This window comes from Pelodiscus sinensis, chromosome 5 (assembly GCF_049634645.1).
Source record: "Pelodiscus sinensis isolate JC-2024 chromosome 5, ASM4963464v1, whole genome shotgun sequence".
NCBI lineage: Eukaryota > Metazoa > Chordata > Testudines > Trionychidae > Pelodiscus > Pelodiscus sinensis.
This window is the reverse complement of record NC_134715.1, coordinates 14848319-14868368: the sequence shown is the minus strand read 5'-3', so window position 1 is coordinate 14868368 and position 20050 is coordinate 14848319. Positions and strand designations below refer to the sequence as shown.

The 20050-nt window shown below is 43.5% G+C and overlaps 2 protein-coding genes across 5 annotated transcripts in view; one reads left to right on the top strand and one right to left on the bottom strand.

The window, feature by feature from the left end:
- LOC102448589 (broad substrate specificity ATP-binding cassette transporter ABCG2-like) overlaps positions 1 to 13064 on the top strand; it is a 143837-nt gene extending 130773 nt beyond the window's left edge. For 3 of the 4 annotated variants that reach the window (XM_075929565.1, XM_075929563.1, XM_075929566.1), the window contains 2 exons: positions 277 to 374; positions 12804 to 13064. In XM_075929565.1, the coding sequence (XP_075785680.1) occupies positions 277 to 374; positions 12804 to 12951 (246 nt within the window). In that variant the 3' untranslated portion in view covers positions 12952 to 13064. The remainder of the gene's footprint in view (positions 1 to 276; positions 375 to 12803) is intronic. The other variant, XR_012904021.1, reaches the window with a different exon arrangement.
- Positions 13065 to 13620: 556 nt separating this feature from the next.
- PKD2 (polycystin 2, transient receptor potential cation channel) overlaps positions 13621 to 20050 on the bottom strand; it is a 50691-nt gene continuing 44261 nt past the window's right edge. Inside the window, exons 14-15 of the mRNA XM_075929562.1 lie at positions 18012 to 18159; positions 13621 to 17266 (exon numbers count right to left, since the gene is read on the bottom strand). Of these exons, the coding sequence (XP_075785677.1) occupies positions 17027 to 17266; positions 18012 to 18159 (388 nt within the window). The 3' untranslated portion in view covers positions 13621 to 17026. The remainder of the gene's footprint in view (positions 17267 to 18011; positions 18160 to 20050) is intronic.

The following is a 20050-nucleotide window of genomic DNA, read 5'->3' as shown; positions in this document are numbered from 1 at the left end:
AAAGACAATGTGCACGAATTATGTCACAAAGAGGTATTTGCACTGTATTTTACCAATACTTTAAATGTGATTCAGCTGAAATTTAGACTAACCAGTTTTCAGTGGAAGGATTTTTTCCAACAGCCTAGAAAAAAGACATTTTTTCAGATTGTGGCTTACAATTTTGATATCTACTTCAAAGGAAGCTTCTGTAGGTTTGTTTAGTATGTAGTAATTTAATAAACCTGGTTAGTGGTTCCCCCTTGAATACCTAACATTTTTGTTTTTATCTTTAAGGCTTTGCAAATTAATGAATTTACAGGTCTAAACTTTTGCCAGAACGCCAGTGTTACTGGGGTCAATGTAAGTTGCCTGACTTCTAGTCCATTTACAATGTAAGTATTCAGTCATTATAAATATGTTCTTGCAAAGAGCCCAAATTCAGTAAACTACAAATCTGAATTTGAGATTTTGTTGTTGTTGGCCTGATACCTCAGCTACTATTGGATTTATGTCGTTATAATTTAATACTTAGGCTCTGAAGCAGTATCGCATTCATTTCAGATGAGTCACATAAAGCGTAGGCCATGTCTACACTATGAGATAAGGTCAAATGTATAAAAAAAACCACCTGATTTTGTAAAGTTGAAGGTGCATACCCTCACAGTGCATAAGAATTTCATGCAGCTCAAAGCAGCGCATCCCCAGGATAGCTACTGTCAACTTTGAGAGCAATGCATTTGCAATCCCACAGTTCTTCTTTGAGTGGTATTTCCATGGGTGTTCCACAGTTAGTGTCAGGCTTGTCCTGGCACCACAGATCAGAGACTTTGAGAGCAGCAATTGGGCGGGCTGCACATGCGTGAGCAGCGCTCCTGCCTTCGAAGTAGCACGTGCAGCCCGCTTCTCCTCAGTTCTTTCTTCACTGCCCTTGGCCACAGACAGAGCTTGGTTCTCTCCTCCTCAGCATGCTCTGCAGGACAAAGCAGAACCATCTTATCAGTTTAGATAGTCCTGAGGCACTCAGGAGTACCTTCTTTTTACACAGAAAACAACAACAACAAAAAGCCACTACCAGATTTTACTGCCACGCAGCGGCAAGCCGCAGCAAGCGAACAAAAGAAACAGGACACAGAAACCAGCAACCCACAAGCAGTCTTAGCTTCTGGGAGACGTGCCAAACTCTCCTAAGGAGAAAAGATGCGGCAAATGTTGAGAAATTATACCAGCCTCTGATGCCCACAGCGAATGTATACGCTGTTTGGGAGACATACATGTACCTCAGAAATGTGTGCATTGCCGTAGCCTCACAACCAGAGCTCGCAAAGAAAGGGAGCTCACAGTGCACACGCCGTCTATGGATAGAGCCCTAGACCTCCATAATTATTAGGGGGCTTGAGCACAACTTCCCCTCAAGGCAAACATCCAAGCCCTTCTCCTCAGAGAACACGCTTAGGAACTAGACCCTCACCAGCTCACTCTCTCCCCTCAAGAATTAGCAAAGGAGATGAGTCAGGCACTTCAGGCATGGCAAAGTCTCAAGCCTCCTCAATAACAGGCTCAAAGACGCTCCCAAAACAGGCCTCAAAATCAGCTACCACAAAAAGGGCACCACTGGCATTAAGGGCATCTGGCTCGCTGCAGGCACACTCAAGATCCCTGGTACATTGCCAGCCTATAGCACAACATTTGCCTGTGGCACAGAAAACCAATAGGGCTAGCTCCAGCCACCCCCTAGTACCCTACATGAACTCTAGATCCCCTGGGGTCATGGCTACACCTATGACACCACCACAGGTGCCAACCAGTGTGGAAATGGGTCACAAGCCTGCACCCCATCGCCGTTCCTCAGGTCACAAAACACAAGCGCCACCAGGACATGACAGGAGGCATAGGGACCCTGTCCCCTCCTGAGCCTTCACCACGACACCATTCACAATCCCCACTATGAACAAGGGGCTTGCTACACTCACCATCCTTATCACAATTCAGTGCCTACCTACCATGTGGATATAGGGAGCATGTTCTCCTTGCAACACTCCTCCCCAGATGGGGCACATGCATGTTATGGGGCATACAGACCACCACATCCCCTGTGACACACTAATTGGCATTACTATGACACTCATTGCAGCCGATGGTCCCCCTATTGTTACTGGGCACCACGACACACTTCCACTACACCGCTTACACCCACACAAAGGTCACTGCCCTCCATGCACCCAGATGCATCACATTCCCCATCTGAGAGCTCAGATCTAGAGGAAGGACAGACTAAGGATGACCCAACTGTCCACTGATCTGATATAGCACCGAATGATCCTCTGCTCCTGATGAAGCAGTTATTCCAAAAGACCCAACACCCACTGATGATATCAAGCAATTCCAGGACCTATTTAAAAGAGTGGCTACCAGTCAGGAGGTAGTTTTATCAGAGGGCTGGGAGAAACAGCACAAACTCATAAAGAACCTACAGCTCTCTGCAAGTCTAAAATCACATTGCCTCTAGATGAAGCAATCCTTGAGGCAGCCAATGAAATCTGGCAAACACCTGCCATGGCCCCTCCAACTAATAAAAGGGTTGATAGGAAGTATTTTGTGCCATCTAAAGGCAAGGACTTTCTCTGCCTGCACCCTCAACCAAACTCCTTAGTGGTTGTTGCTGCCAGTGAAAGGTCCAAGAACCCACAACACAAAACACATACACTGGACAAGGACCATAAACACCTGGATGTGTTTGGGAGAAAAGTGTATTCTTCATCAACCCTCCAAGCTACGCATAGCTAACTTATATAATACAGCACTGCTTGCAAATCATGATTTTGACAACTACACGAAATAAACTGAACTCATGCACAATCTTGCAGAGGATAAAAGACCTATCCTCAAGGCAATCATTAAGTAGGGTTACACTATATCCTGTACAGTGTTGCAAATGGCCCTGGATGCCACAAACACTGCGGCTAGGTCCATTACAACATCCGTGGTGATGAGATGTTCATCTTGGCTGCAAGCAGCGGGAGTCCCTAAGGACCTCCAGGCCAAAGTAGAGGACCTGCCATTTGACAAAGCAAAATTGTTCGCTGCAGGTACCAATGATGCACTGCATTCTAGCAAAGATTCGCGCACTACCCTTCACACATTGGGGATGTATACTCCTCCTTACCAAAGAAAGCACTACCCTATCAGAGACACAGGGACACAACCTTCACTAGACAACACCAATACTTACACTTTGAGCAAAACTGCTTCAGACCTCAAAACCAATGAAAGAGCCCCAAAAACCACTCTTCTGAGACCCAGGCCCCGAGGCAGCAAGTTTGAAAATTTGATCGAGGGTCTGCCTGACCTCCCCCCAATTACAGTACCAGGCAAGCACGATATATTTCACCACCGCTTGCACAATCAGTGGGCAGCAATCACAACAGACCTGTGGGTCCTAGAAATCGTCAACCGTGGTTATTCTATCCCCGTGTGGCGGGCCCCTCCTGCCTGGGCCCCCGACCCCTTGTGATACAGTCTCTCCCTGGCCCTTTAAGCCAGGCCAAAGGCCCTCTGGCCTGAGTCCCTGAAACAGTCTATAGCTGGCCCTTTAAGCAGGGCTAAGGCCCCCTGGCTGGAGTCCGCACAGTTTACAGCTGGCCCTTTAAGCAGGGCTAAGGCCCCCTGGCCTGAGTCCACAAAACAGTCTATAGCTGGCCCTTTAAGCAGGGCTAAGGCCCCTGGCCTGAGTCCACAAAACAGTCTATAGCTGGCCCATTAAGCAAGGCCAAATCCACAACGCAGTTTGTCATTGTAGCGGGGGCACACCCCAGGTAGGGGGACCCGGGCCCCCCCTACTCCACCGGGTCCCAGCCCAGGGCCCTGTGAGCGACCAGGTACCGGGTCACTCTCTCAGCGGGGCCATCCAGCCGAAACGCGCCGAGGTTCTCGGGACGGGAGCGGCGGCTCCTGCTCCTGCCCTGGGCCACTTCCTACCTGGACCCCCGGGCTTCCTTCCCCTGGACTTGCCCAGCTGGCTGCGATCTCCAGGCCAGCGTCCCCTCGGCAGGCAGTCTCTGGGTTGCACCGATTCGCCTCCGCCTTCCTTCCGGCCTCTCCTGGAGTCCCTGGCAACCACTGAGGGAGAGCTCCCTTCTCCAGTCCTTCTCCTTCGGCTGCCTCCCCTGACTGAGTCCTGGCCCAGGTTTTTATAGCCCTGCTGCAGCCCGGGCATGCTCGGTAGGGCTGTGAGGGAGGGGCCTCTGCAGCCAGGTAACCCTGGCTGGGCCCTGTAGGTTCAGTGCGGGGCTGCCTCGCCCCGTCACACCCCTTCATGACAATTCCTCCAACCTCCCTACCCTCTCCCTTCCTCGCCAGGGACCTCTTTCACGAGACTCTGCTTCACCAGGAGGTTTTACACCTTCTCAAAAATAGGAGCCATAGAGCAGGTCCCCAAAAAATACAAAGGGAGGGGGTTTTATTACAACCAATTTCTCACCAAAAAGAGAACAGGAGGATGTAGACCTATCTTGGACCTGTGCCAAGTAAATACCTTGGCAGGCAACGCTTCAAAATGGTCATGCTCACCACAATAATTCCAGCACTGGACGGGGGGAGGGGGGGAAAACTGGTTTGCAGCCCTCGACCTTCAAGAAGCATATTTTCACATCACAATGCACCATGCCCACAGGCGCTTTCTATGATTCACAGTAGTCTCCAACCACTTTGAATACAGAGTACTCCCGTTCAGACTCTCCTCCGCCTCCAGAGTCTTTTCCAAGACTCTCGTGGTGGCAATGGCACATCTAAGACCAATGGGATCACAATATTCCCCTAGCTAGATGACTGTCTTATCCGAGGTCCCTCACAACTAAGACATGATCACATTCATGAAGACCATGTTTCAGTCACTGGGCTTCATTATCAATGAGCAGAAAACCATATGATGTCCCACACAATCTTTGGAGTTCATAGAGGCTCATATAGACTCTACAACAGCTCGAGCCTATCTCCTCAATCACCGATTCGACAATATAAGAAATCTCGTTATGACCATTACCACTAACCCCATGATACCCATCATAATGTGCCTCAAATTTATGGGGCACATGGCAGCTATCACATATGTTGTCCCGCATGCCTGGCTGTACTTCCATAGTTTCCAACACTGGACCTCTTCAGTGTACACACCAACCAGCTATCAGATCCACAGGCATGTTTCCCCTCCACCAAAAGTCCTCACCTGGACAGAGGCACATAACCTCTGCAACAGGGTGCCTTTCCATCAGGACCAGCTGTCCAAACAAATTATGATGGGATGGGGGGGCACACTTCCAACAACAGTTTGCACAAGGAAAATGGTCGAAAGATGAGTCAAGACTGCTCATAAACCTGCTCGAGCTTCAAGCAGTGCACAACACATGCAAACACTTCCTCCTTTACATCCAAGGCTCTTCCATGTGGATCCTTGCTGACAGTATGACAACTATGTTTTACATCAACTGCCAAGGGGGTGTGAGATACCATTTACTATGCACAGAGGTGATCGGGCTTTGGAATTGGTGCATCTGCCACAATATTACCATTTCGGCAGAATACCTACCTGGAGACAAGGACAATATGGCAGATACCCTCAGCCGCAAATTTCTCACAGAACATGAGTGGTAACTAATCAGATCACCCACAAGCTGTTCCACCAATGGGGGAGACCACAGATAGATCTCTTTGCCACCACACAGAACTCCAAATGTCCCCAGTACTGCTCCAAAATGGGCATAGGGCGCAACTCCCTAGGCGATACCATGCTTCTCACTCGGGGCAGGGGGGAGGGAGGCACCTATTATACACCTTCCCACCCATTCCTCTCATTCCCAGAGTCCTCCGGAAGATACAGACGGATGGGGCCCAAGTGAACTTGATAGCCTCAGCTTGGTTCTGACAGACATGGTTCACATGTCTTTATCACCTGTCTCTATGACCTCCCTACCTGCTTCTGAATTGCCCAGATATGCTCTCCCAGAACCAGGGGTCAAAACTTCACCCCCAACCACAAACGCTGCACCTGATGGCATGGTACCTATCTGGTTCTCGGAAGTGGAGCAACAGCGCTCCTAACAAGTGAAAAATGTTCTGCTGCACAGCAGGAGACAAACGACACACAAGACTTACCTATACAAGTGGCACCAGTTTAGACAGTGGTGTGCACACAGGATACTCGAACCATCCGGGGTGCCTCTCCACCAAGTACTGGAGTACATGATGCCTCTGAAACAACAAAATTTGTCAATTTCATTGCTCCGGGTGCACATGGCCGCAAGTACAGCCTTCCACCTTCTCATTGATGGGTTCTCCATATTTGCACACCTCATCTCAAAAAGATTCCGGAAGGGCCTGCAGAACCTTCACCCAACTCAAAAACCCATTCCCCCCATGTGGGACTTAAAACAGTTCCTACACTCACTCACAGGACCACTGTTCGAACCAACACCACTTACCTTTCTTACCATGAAAACGTTGCTCTTTTTGGTGATGGTTTCTGCAAGGCGGGTCAGTGAACTAGCAGCTCTCCTGGCCTCGCCTCCATACCTTTCACAAGCACAAGGTCATCCTGTGGCCATACCTGTCCTTCTTACCCAAAGTAAACTCAGATTTCCATATTAATGAACTGATAATCCTGCCCACTTTTTACCCAAAAATCACAACATAAGAACGGCCGTACTGGGTCAGACCAAAGGTCCATCTAGCCCAGTATCCTGTCTACCAACAGTGGCCAGCACCAGGTGCCCCAGAGAGGGTTGACCGAAGACAACGATCAAGTGATTTGTCTCCTGCCATCACTCTCCAGCCTCTGACAGACAGAGGCCAAGGACACCATTTTATCCCCTGGCTAATAGCCTTTTATGGACCTAACCTCCATGAAATTATCTAGCTTCTCTTTAAACTCTATTATAGTCCTAGCCTTCACCGCCTCCTCTGGCAAGGAGTTCCACAGGTTGACTACACGCTGTGTGAAGAAGAACTTTCTTTTATTAGTTTTAAACCTGCTCCCCATTAATTTCATTTGGTGTCCTCTAGTTCTTCTATTATGGGAACTAATAAATAACTTTTCTTTATCGGCCCTCTCCACACCACTCATGATTTATATACCTCTATCATATCCCCCCTCAGTCTCCTTTTTTCTAAACTGAAAAGTCCCAGTCGCTTTAACCTCTCCTCATATGGGACCCGTTCCAAACCCCAATCATTTTAGTTGCCCTTTTCTGAACCCTTTCCACGGCCAAAATATCTTTTTTGAGGTGAGACCACCACATCTGTACACAGTATTCAAGATGTGGGCGTACCATAGTTTTATACAGGGGCAGTAAGATATTCTGGGTCTTATTTTCTATCCCTTTCCTAATAATTCCTAGCATCCTATTTGCCTTTTTGACCGCCGCTGCACACTCCGTGGAAGTTCTCAGAGAACTGTCCACGATAACTCCAAGATCTCTTTCCTGATTTGTCGTAGCCAAATTAGCCCCCATCATACTGTACATATAGTTGGGGTTATTTTTCCCGATGTGCATTACTTTACACTTATCCACATTAAATTTCATTTGCCATTTTGTTGCCCAATCACTCAGTTTGGTGAGATCTTCTTGGAGTCCCTCACAGTCTGCTTCTGTCTTGACTATCCTGAACAGTTTTGTATCATCTGCAGACTTTACTACCTCACTGCTTACTCCTTTCTCCAGATCATTTATGAATAAGTTGAAAAGGATTGATCCCAGGACTGACCCTTGGGGGACACCACTAGTTACCCCTCTCCAATCTGAAAATTTACCATTCATTCCTACCCTTTGTTTCCTGTCTTTTAACCAGTTCTCAGTCCAAGAAAGGACCTTCCCTCTTATTCCATGGCCGTGTAATTTACACAAGAGCCTTTGGTGAGGGACCCTGTCAAAGGCTTTCTAAAAATCCAAGTATACTATATCTACTGGATCCCCCTTGTCCGCATGTTTGTTAACCCCTTCAAAGAACTCTAACAGATTAGTAAAACAGGATTTCCCTTTACAGAAACCATGTTGACTTTTGTCCAACAAATCATGTTCTTCTACATGCTTCACAATTTTATTCTTTACTATTGTTTCGACTAATTTGCCCGGTACTGAAGTTAGACTTACCGGTCTGTAATTGCCAGGATCGCCTCTAGAGCCCTTTTTAAATATTGGTGTCACGTTGGCTACCTTCCAGTCATTAGGTATGGAAGCCGATTTAAAGGATAGGTTACAAACCACAGATAATAGCTCAGCAATGTCCCATTTTAGTTCTTTTAGAACCCTTGGATGAATGCCATCCGGTCCTGGAGATTTGTTAACATTAAGCTTTTCTAGTTGTTCCAAAACCTCCTCTAATGACACTTCAATCCGGGACGGATTCATCACCCACAAAGGACGGTGCAGATTCAGGAATCTCCCCAACGTCCTCTGCCATGAAGACTGAAGCAAAGAAATTATTTAGTTTCTCTGCAATGGCTTTATCGTCCTTGATTGCTCCTTTTATAGCTCGATCATCTAGGGGACCCACAGGTTTTTTAGCAGGCTTCCTGCTTCTAATGTACTTAAACATTTTGTTATTTATTTTTGAGTTTTTGGCTAGCTGTTCCTCAAAATCTTTTTTTGCTTTTCTTATTATATTTTTACACTTGATTTGACAGTGTTTATGTTCCTTTCTATTTATCTCACTAGGATTGGACTTCCACTTCTTAAAAGATACCTTTTTGTCCCTCACTGCTTCTTTTGAATGGTGGTTAAGCCATGGTGACTCTTTTTTAGGTCTCTTGCTATGTTTTTTAATTTGGGGTATACATTTAAGTTGGGCCTCTATTATGGTGTCTTTAAAAAGTTTGCATGCAGCTTTCAGGGATTTGGCTCTAGTCACTGTGCCTTTTAATTTCTGTTTAACTAACCTCCTCATTTTTGTGTAATTCCCCTTTTTGAAATTAAATGCCAGGGTGCTGGACTGCTGTGTTGTTCTTCCCACCACAGGAATGTTGAATATTATTATATTATGGTCACTATTCCCAAGCGGTCCTGTAACGGTTATATCCTGGACCTGATCCTGCGCTCCACTCAGGACTAAATCACGAATTGCCTCTCCCCTTGTAGGTTCCTGCACCAGCTGCTCCAAGAAGCAGTCATTTAAGCCATTGAGAAATTTTATCTCCGCTTCTCTTCCTGAGGTGACATGTATCCAGTCAATATTGGGGTAATTAAAATCCCCCATTATTATAGAGTTCTTTATTTTGGTAGCTTCTCTAATCTTCCTTAGCATTTCAATGTCAGTATCACTGTCCTGGTCAGGTGGTCGGTAATATATCCCTACTGCTAATTTCTTATTATTGGAGCATGGAATTACTATCCATAGCGATTCTATTGAACATGTTGATTCACTTAATATTTTTATTTCATTTGATTCTACATTATCTTTCACATACAGTGCCACTCCGCCACCCACACGGCCTGCTCTATCCTTTCTATATATTTTATATCCCGGTATGATTGCGTCCCACAGATTTTCCTCATTCCAGGGAAGAAGCCATATTACACACTCTGGACGTCAGAAGGGCAATTGACTTTTATCTCGATAGGACTCAGTCCTTTTGATCATTTCAGAGATTGATGGTTTTCCTGGCCAAGAGGTCCTAGGGAAAACCACTGTCTTCCCTGTGCATATCAAAGCTCATAAAGTCATGCATTACTACATGCTACTTGCTCCAGAATAGGGCATTACCAACAAATCCAAAGGCCCACTCTACCAGAGCTATGGCGACATCTGCTGCTTTCCTAAAGGGAGTCTCACTCTAGGAAATACACAGAGTGGCAACATGGTTGTCTAATCACACCTTCACACCTTCCATCATGCTCCACAACAGATACTGCAGTAGCCAATGTGGTTCTCTCCACAATCTGTAGCAACTGATCAAAACCCACTATCCATCTCAATGGGCACTGCTACACAGTCACCAACTGAGGAGCACCCAAGGGGACATCACTTGGAGAAGAAAGTGAAGTTACTTGCTTCATGCAGTAATGATTATTCTTTGAGATGTGTGTCCCTGTGGGTGCTCTAATACCTGTCCTCCTCCCCACTTCTTTGGGCAATAATAGTAGCCCATGAGGGTTTCAAAGAAGAAACAGAGGAGAAACAGGCTGTGTGCACGACTTTAAAGGCAGGAGTGCCGCTCTCTGCTCACGCATGCACAGCCCATCCAATCACTGCTCTGAAAATCTCCGATCTGTGGTGTCAGGACGAGCCTGATACCAACTGTGTTGCACCCACGAGGGGGACACATCTCGAAGAGCAATCATTACTGCACAAAGTGAGTAACATCTCTTTCCTGCTCCTCTTTGCTTCATGGGTTATGCTCTCAATGCGCAATGGGACCAAAGGTGTGCAGCAGGCAGTTCTGGGTACATGTTGTTAGCGTCCCATAATACATTCATCTCCTCCTGCTCCCTCCCCTGCTTGAAAGCAATGACAAACAGTCTCTTTGTGTCCTTTTTCCCCCTGGTTATCCACATAGATGCCATAGCAGCATAAGCATAGAACGCATTGTGATCCTGTTTCAGCATCAAAGCATTATGACAATCATATTAACAATGGTGAGCCTTGTGCTGAAGTATATCCAGAGTGTACTCAGGGTCTGCCAGAATGAGGAAGAATGTATAAGGCGACAATTACGTTTTAAGTAGCCACTATGTAAAATGTACACAACAGAGTTTTTAGGGGAGCAGCTGGTCTTGGTTTGGATGCAGGCATGGTAGGGGACAGGCCAGGACTTGAGCCTGTGAAGGGGAGAGAACTTGGGAGCCCATGGGTTTGACACACCCCTCCTACCCCATTTGCCAGTAGAGTGCAAGTTTCCCTTCCCACATGCAGGTGGGAGGGGGAAGGTGGTCCAAGCATGACAACAGAGCAGAGGCTGAAACCATGCTTCTTTGGGGGTGAGCCAACGTGGTTTTCTGAAGAGGCATTAGCTAGTAGCTTCCCTGTTTCATCCAGGTAGCCATGTGTGATATCAATCTTCTCTGAATCACACAGAGCGATAGGGAGTAGATGCTGACTGACTGTGGTCAGAAAGTTGGACCTTATGCTGCAATCCTTTGTGGTGCAGTGATGCCAGACCACTTACTACTGGCTTGGCATGGGAAGGTGCCTTACTATGTAGGATGGAATAAGACAGGTCTCCCCAAAAATTGTGAGGATTAAAGAGTTCCTATATGAGAGCTTTATGGAGATGTGCAAGGATTATTCCCACACTCCATCTCCAAACATTTAACAAGCTGTTCTGGGGCCCTGCTCTGTGCAGGCACAGTGAATACCACAGATCTTGCCTGATTGCCTTAACCCACTTGTAGCATGATGAAAAATGTGAACTTACCAGAAGGGTCCTCCCCAGGATTAGTACCAAAGTTATAAAAAGATCCTGGCTATCAATGACTTCAGTTATCCTGCTCACCAGCTGAACACCACTTCTCTTCCACACTGTTACCCAAAGCTGCCAGAGGGGTGTCTTGGGAGGAATCCACAGGTTGGGTCCTTCTCTAGGATCGCATGCAGCTGCTCATAGAAGTGGCATGTTTGTGGCAATGATCCAGACCATCTGTTTGCCTCCTTTGTATTCTAGTATGACTACCTCAGCTCCTTTGTTTTCATGTGGCACTGGTGGGTGTTCCTGGCAAATCCTCTCTCCTGCATGTCCTTTGTAATGTTGCATTCCTTTTGTTGGTTCTTAGTTCTGCAAGAACAGATTCCTTTCTTCACGCAGCAGTGAGGTTCAGGATCTCCTGCGTGCCCCATGCTGGTGTTTGTCTGTGATACTGGGAACTCAGTCAGATGTGCTGAGGTGTGCTGGCTGCTCTGAGCACTGCTTGCCATGCTGGCACTGTGATCATCATGGTGCACTGTGGGACACCTCCTGGTGGCCAAACGCTTTGACTTTCACAGCACTGCAACTGCACTACTGTAAAGTCAACCACATGAGGTTGAATTTAGCGTTACACTTCATGAAAAGCAGGAGTATCAAAATCGACTTTATCAGCCTTTAAAATCAGCAGAACGGGCTTGGTGGTATGGACTCACTATTTAGAAATTCAACCGAATGAGGCTAAGTTCGACCTAAACTCCCACTTTAGGCCAGGCCTTAGATATTTAAATCTATTTCAAGTGAACAGCTAGAAAAGGTAAAGAATCTGAGAGTATAGGTAGTGAGGCTGAAACAGTTAAAGAGCTGGTCTTGAATACCATTTCAGGATATGGAAAGTTTTCCTGTGCAGAAAAGGACTCAGACTATTTTTAATGTGCCTTATATATTTGTAATAATTTCTTCTAGCATATAGAAAATTGCACTTTGAAAAAAGACCCCACAGTGTATTGCCAAAGAATAGTGAAGGGAAGAGTACACTTGGCCCTGGTACCCTCTGGTAGATTCTATCCAGCTAGTCTTGTTAAATTTTTCACAAAGACTTTGAGATTCAGATTTTTCTTTTCTCCACAATATGCAACCTGCTGATTTGCAACATTTGCTAGCTTGAGGCCCTAAAAAGTATTAAAGGTCCAAAGCTAATTGAATAGAGTAATTACTTATGCAGGTTGATGCAAATTGAATAATCAATGTTCAAATTCAATGTTTGAGTTAAGGTTAGAACTGGGTTTTTTTGGACCGTTTAATCTATTCTCAGTCACCATTCTGTTTGCATTGAACCACAATATTTTCAGCAAAATTATGAAAACAAATTAAATATTCAGTTACAGATCTTTGCAAAGGGTTAACTTTTTAAACTTTAATTTGTATTGACTAGCTGCACAGGAGAAGAATATTTGAAAATACAAGGCATTGAAGTTTCAGCTTGGGGCATGTGGAGGAATTATGTGGCTCTTCTGTGCATGACATTAATCTTCCTTACTATTGCGTATTTGAAACTGCGTTTCCTGAAGAAGTTCTCTTAATTCAGATGAGTTAACAAGCATTTAATATAACACAATGCAATGTGATTTTAATAGTGAATGGCCTAAAATGTTTAACATTTTCAAAGATTACATTAAAGATTTTGATAACTATGTTCAGTTTGTACTAGATCTCATGGGCATAAAAACAGCAAAGGAGTGCTGACAGCTTACAATTTAGGCTCAGGATTTCCAGGGACCATGAAATGCTGTAGAAGTCCCAGAACAGAAGGGAGATGTAAATATGCGTAAATATGCTCTTCTATTTGACATCGTAAGGTGACAAAGGCCTACTCTGCATTATTGACAGAGACAGGCAGCTAGCTCAGAAAGCACTTGAAAAATATCAAAACTTGTTTACCTACAAATACGTAGTTTAAAATGCTATAAAGTGAATTTGAATGAGAATTTTGTTCTCTTATGTAATGCAGATCCTTAGTACAGGAAGGCAGGGCAGTAAGTGACATTGAGTAGGCCTTCACTTTACTTTGAACACTACCAAAGGGGAGGATTGGTATGGTCTTACAGCTGTATTTTTTTAATTTTTGAAACTGAATTAGAGGATAAGAAGAAAGGGAAAGAAAGAAGCAACTTGTCAAATATAGGACATTCATTATACTGAGACAGATTTAAATGCAGCTTATTTTTGTCCGGAATACTCATACATGGTGGTATTCGTAAGTAAAATCTTTATTAGGAAATAAAGCGCTCAGTATTATAGAGCAAAAAATCTTTGATAACACTGGAAGACTTACATAATTAACAGCTTCCTAATAAGACCAAATGTTAATTCAAAGACTTTACATTTACATAGAAGAAACCCTTTACTCTAGAAACAAAGTTACAGTTACAAGAAAATCTAAACTTAAAATAAGACATGTATAACACATTTGTCTAGTTGCCATGTATTTATTGCATGGCACATTGTCAATACACATGGGTACTCCTTGAAAGCTTATTGCACTTCAAAATGAAGTTTGTTATTAAGTAACGACACGTTACAGATATATAGATGAATATAGCTATGAATACAAACATTTTGGTTTTCATAATTAACATACTAAGAAAATTGTTCAATATTAGTTTAGAAAAGGTACAAGTTTTATAACACATTTTAAACCACAGTGATAGCTGTAGTGTTTTGAAAAGGCACAGCTAACAAACACTCTCCCCATGCAAATTTCCTTAGTTCTTTAGCATATTGTAGCAATAGACATACAACACATCTCATCTTTATAAAAAAAGATCACTTTACCTGAGCACTAGCAACCTTTCATGTGAAGCCAAATCATTTGGTCAGATGATTGGTTTTAAACTTTAAATATATGCCACATAATACCATATCTGGCCTTTTGATACTCTTACTACCTAACAGACCAAGTGCTAATAGCCTAGAGCTGTCAGGGTCCCTAGAGCTTTGAGCCACTTTGGGCTTCGGTGGGCCCCACACACCTGAGAGCCACAGTGCCAGCAGTATTGGATCCCTCTTCCCTCCTGCAGCAGGACTCAGGCTCTCATCCCCTCATCAACCCCCTTTTGCCAGTTATTTTTAGTAAGTCAGGAACAAATCAGGGCTTCCCATACATTTTTGTTTACTGGTTGTGACCTGTCCCTGCCCTTTACTGAAAACAACAGTGATAAAATCTTAACCTGAACTATTCTGCTGTAAATTCATTTGGATTAATTTCTTATCTATTTGGCAGTGGTGGCGCTTGACCACCACTATTGGGAAATTTCAGCTCTCTGTAGGGGAGAAGTCCTTTCATCTGAGATATCGAACATGCACTTTCTTGTAAACATATGAAAAGTTTTGTTTTTATCAAGGTAAAGTGCTTGATCATATGGAATGGTCTTAGATGACAATGTAATGTAACTACACGTGCTTGAAAACGAATTTTTGGAGTTGTATTTGATCCAATAGCAAACCAAAAATACTAACACGAAATATAAGGTACTCAGGGTTATTTATCCGAGGCAATAATAAACACAACATAAAAGCCACCAGCATCAATAAAAAGGCACAGATATTTTCCTTCTTACATGCTACAAATATCCACACTTTAGAATATTGTGTACTTCATTTGAATATTAAGCTTTCTATTCCCCTTTAAACCTATTGTAAATCTTAGGCTTGAGTGAAGACTCCATATTTCACTAACAAAACTTATGTTACTATAAAAATAGTAAAAATATTTGCCTCCAACTTCAGTGTCAGTGCTGTTGCTGCTTCAAAGCTCTACTGCTGTCTCAAATCTAGCAAATTTTGTACTAAAATGTGCTAATTATATTAAAAGAACAATTTCAGAAAAACGCAATATAGTTCCCTCCAGGAAAAAAGTTTACATGCAAAAATATAACTGCAATTGCTCATGCAGGTTAGCTAAGTGCATACATAAGCAGCTAATTAGGCACCTGCCTTTGAAATGGTATGAATACTTGCTAAAGCTGGTCAGAAATGTTCAAAATGTCAATCCTGTTTACCCCCACCACCAAGATTCATTGATGATTTTCACAACTAATGTTTACCCAGTTTCTGCATGTACAGTTATGAACATGAAGCTCCAAGGTCTTCATTTTTGAAAATTTGTCCTTAAAAGCCAGCTATGAATAGACAGAAAGATATGTGTAGTGTCTATTAGTTGTGTAAATAGAAATTATTCCAATAAAAGGTATTACCTTACCCACCTTGTCGCTCTTATGTGTAAGAGGCAGTTTCCATAGAGTTTCTTTTAAAACACTAAAATATGAATAAGATGTCACGTGCATATACTTCTACTTCATAATAAAAATGAACTAAACAAAACCTTCTGTCTTATGCCTGGTGTACACTAGACCAGGCAGGTCAGCTTAAAGTACATCATCCAGCTACGCAAAATGGCTTACCTTAAGCCAAGCCACCACAGTGTCTACCATCAGCTACCCTTACTCTTTGCAGAATAAGGAGTACAGGACACTTATGGGGGCTGCCCTGAGCATTCAATTTGGGGGTCTACACTAGACCCGCTAAATCGAACACTAGAAGATCAACCTCCGCAAGGTCAATCCTCTCAGTACAGACAAGCCCTTAAAGAAAAAAAGCCATTAATTCACTGACACATAGGAAATGTTACTTTAAAAATCAATTGAAGAAAATCTTAGCACACTAAATGAAAACTCCAAAAGAAGAAGATAGTGTTACTTGTTTGTAATTAGTGTGGAATAATTGACAGGAATAACTATATAGGAAATCTTATTAATATATTTTAGAATTTAAGAATAATATTTTGCATTATAAAGCACTGGAAATCTAAACATTTAAGTTGAGAGTTAAATGTATTTTTGGCTAGCTATTAATCAAAACTTTTAGAAGACATTATTTCACAACGACTTTGAAACTACTCTCCAACATTATCTAATGGGAAAGTAGAGTCTTACGGTGTGTCTATACTGCATCATAGATCAAAATAAGATATGCAATTTGAGCTATGCAAATTGCATATCTTATTTTGATCTTATTTCAAAATAGCTTATTTCATAATTTTCGAAATAGCCCACTATTCCAAAATGTCCCTTACTCCTCATGGAATGAGGTGTACAAGGGCTTGCTGTTAAGATGCGGGATAGCTATTTTGGGGATACCTCCAGTATCCTGAAATAGTTCCGCAGTGTAGATGTAGCCTTACTGTCCTATTTTACTTAACCAAAATGAACTCCTGCTGTGTAGCAACATTAAGATGGAAGTTCTTAGAAAAAAAAAAAGAACAGTTGTATTTACTGAATGAGGATACGGAAACTATAAAATTCCTCAGGCACAGATCCTGTAAGTGCAGTTACTTTTTAAGCAATGCTGCTGGTGCATTATGATCCTAAAGCCAGTTTAGGTGGCAATGGGAACACCACCTTATTTAGTGGGGTAGGAATCTAATGCCCCTCTACATCTGACATAGTGGTTGTAGATTTGATGTTCCTATGGCTTACTGATCAAACCTTAGCTGGGGACACTGGTAGGTTTAACATTCATCACTGGTTTTGGAAAACAAATAGTAAATAGTGCATTCACTGTGACAATACAGGAATGACATTTAAAAAACAAAGAATATTACACATGGATATTGCTACCACCATTCCCTCCTCCGCTTCTATCAATGCCTTCTGTTGATTGAGAGGAGGATGGACGAGAATTCCTAGAACGAGGCTGGCTATTTAGGCCAACTGGTGTTCCCAAGCAGTGGCTCATTCGGGAAACTGTGTCGTCAGACTCCCAACGCTCCAATTCCTCTCGCACTAATTGCTCCATTTGTTCCCTGTGGATTTCATTGTCACGTCCCAATCTTTCATCCTAAATGCAAAGAAAGGTATCAGCTCAATGTGTAAGCTTCCAAATTTGATTGTGATCAAAATTCTGGAAGAAGGTACATACAATATTCTAAAACATCTCAGATGAATTCATTGTGAAGTGTGGCTTTGTACTAAACCAGTATTTTTCGAAGTGGGCCAAAGCTGTTAATGGGCCACTTTGGTTTGTTTATATAAGGGCTCCATAGCTATGGAGCCTCGCGATTACCATTGCCTCTGGTTCACTGTTTCCTGCCAAGGGGAGCTGCCTTAGCTGGATACAGTGAACCGGAGCCACTGGGCTCTGTGGCTACGGAGCTTTCAGATTTTAAAAAAAAAAAAAAAAAAAAAAAGGAGTGGCCTATTAGCCCACTTTGAGAAACACGTACTAAACCAAGCACTGTCTCTTCTAAACAAGAAATGAAAGTGCTGTGGTAGCAGCTGCAGAATAATGACAAGAAGCTTTCATACTGTGCCCATTGTCATGATATGGCAGAATCTTCACGCAGGGATGTGTTAATTCCCTATGATAAATAGTCATTGGCACAACTTTGATCAAGTGCTTGGAAATAAACTCAAGCTATAAGTTACTAGCTTACCATTGCCAAAGTGCCATCTCAGTTATCACAATCCTATGTGTGAAGTAGTAGAAAAGAAAACAAATGAGATCATCTTACTTGAGAGGAAAATAGCTCTTTAGTTATTGATCAGTCGACTTAACTACTCATATCATAATGAATGTTCCTTACCTCTGTAACTCCATCCAACAGTCTTCCCAACACATCTCTCCTTTTCAACTTGGCTCGCTCCATTGCTTCAAGCTTTACAATAACAGCATCAATTTTGGAAACAATACTCCCTATGGAATGTTCCATGCGATCCACTCGTCTCACCAGCCTGAAGGCAATAGATATTTGCTAATTTTTAATGTTATTGCCATTTTTAAACCATTAATTTGGTTGTAGCCAATCGACTTGTAAGAAATGGGAAGTTTATCAGATGACATCTGTACACTTTTATTAAAGCTACAAAACCAAAAGACAGTGGAATAACTTTGTAATTTTTTCAACAAGGGAGAGGTGCAACAGCAAATGCAAAATTCTAAATTGTTTTCTCTTATTTCCTTCTCTTTAAGGGATCATATATAAACCAGGAGTGGACAATCATTTTTTATGGGGGAGGGGGCAGCTCCAAGAATTTGAGAAGTGGCATGGGCTGCACTCTTCCATTACATTAATATAGATGAGGAGTCTGGGATGGAGGTTGGTGCAGAAGGGAGCTTGGGGTAAGGGTTTGGGATTTGGGAGAAGGAGGGGATTGTGACCTTGGGCAGGGGACTGGGGTACAGGAGGCAGTGCAGTGTCTGGGAGGGGATTATGACTTATGGTAGGAGTGCAGTGGTTTGGGTTGTGACCTGGGACAGGGGATTGCCCCAGGTTACAACTCCCTCCCAGTTCCTGCACCCTTGCCTGCACTCATGCCTCAGGTCATAACCTCTCCCAGACCTTGCACTCCCTCCTCCTCCACCTTTCCCCCAGGCCAGAATCCTCTCCTGCAGCTATACCCCCTCCCAAACCTTGCATTCCAATCCCCTGCCCCAGGTTACAACTCCCTCCCAGATCAAGCACTCCTGGCTCCAGGTCACAACCCCTCCCGGAACCTGCACTCCCTCCCTCCTACATCCTTCTCCAGGCCAGAATCCTCTCCTGCACCTATACCACCTCTCAAACCCTACACTCCAAGCCCTGCAGCAGGCTTTCCAGAGTACTGATTGGGAGCAGGGCAGGCGGAGAGCTGGATGAGGCTCCCAGGTCTGGATCTGGCGGCTTGGTGCACCGGATTCAGCCTTGTGGGTGATATTTTGCCCAGCCCTGATATAAATTGTACAGTAAAGAAGGGCCGGGTGGGACTCACTCAAGAGCTGGTCAGTACCACTTCTGGTGTTTGCTACAGAAGATTGAGGCACTCTGCTTTCCACAGAGAAAAAGAGTGCTACTTCCATAGTATCCTGGGTGGACAATGCAATTCTTTGAGAGAGAAGAAAAAAAATAAGTAGAAGTGTTGCTATGTCTTGAGAGAGACACACATTTCCACGATGAAAGTAGGGTTCCATATTCTGGTCTCTATGTAAGCTAATTGAGCTAGGTGTTTACAGACATAATTGTTTTTTATATGTATATAAAATAATTCTCTATGATCATTTTATTTTTGATGATGGTTTGAGAATAACTGATTATGGAGTCTACGGAAACATGGCATCTAGGTTTATTTTTTCCCTAGACCTAGTTACTATCTGTCCACACACTCACTCTGTCACATACAAGCTGGTGAACATAGCATACAATCTTAACGTTAATGAAATGTTTCAGTGAAGGGAGATTTAGAAAGCAAGTAACAAGTGTAAATTGTGTTGTTGGAGGTAGTGCCATCTCAAGCAAATCAACTGACATGTTCTACATCCCATATGGCAGGGGTTCCCAAACTTTTTGACATGGGGACCAGTCAATACATTCACGAGCTTTTGGAGGACTGGTAACATTCATTTGCATATTTGCACATTCATTAAGCAAATGATGAATATTCAAATAAGTTGTTCCTGGTCCTCCCAAAGCCCTCAGTGCCAGCGTTAGCAAAGCTTTTGATACAATCACCCACAATATTCTTTCCAGCAAGTTAAGGGAACATGGATTGGATAAATGGACTGTAAGGTGCATAGAAAACTGGCTAGATCAGGGTTTCCCAAACTTTTTACTTTAGTTGGAACCCGTTTTTTTCAGTACTGTTTTTT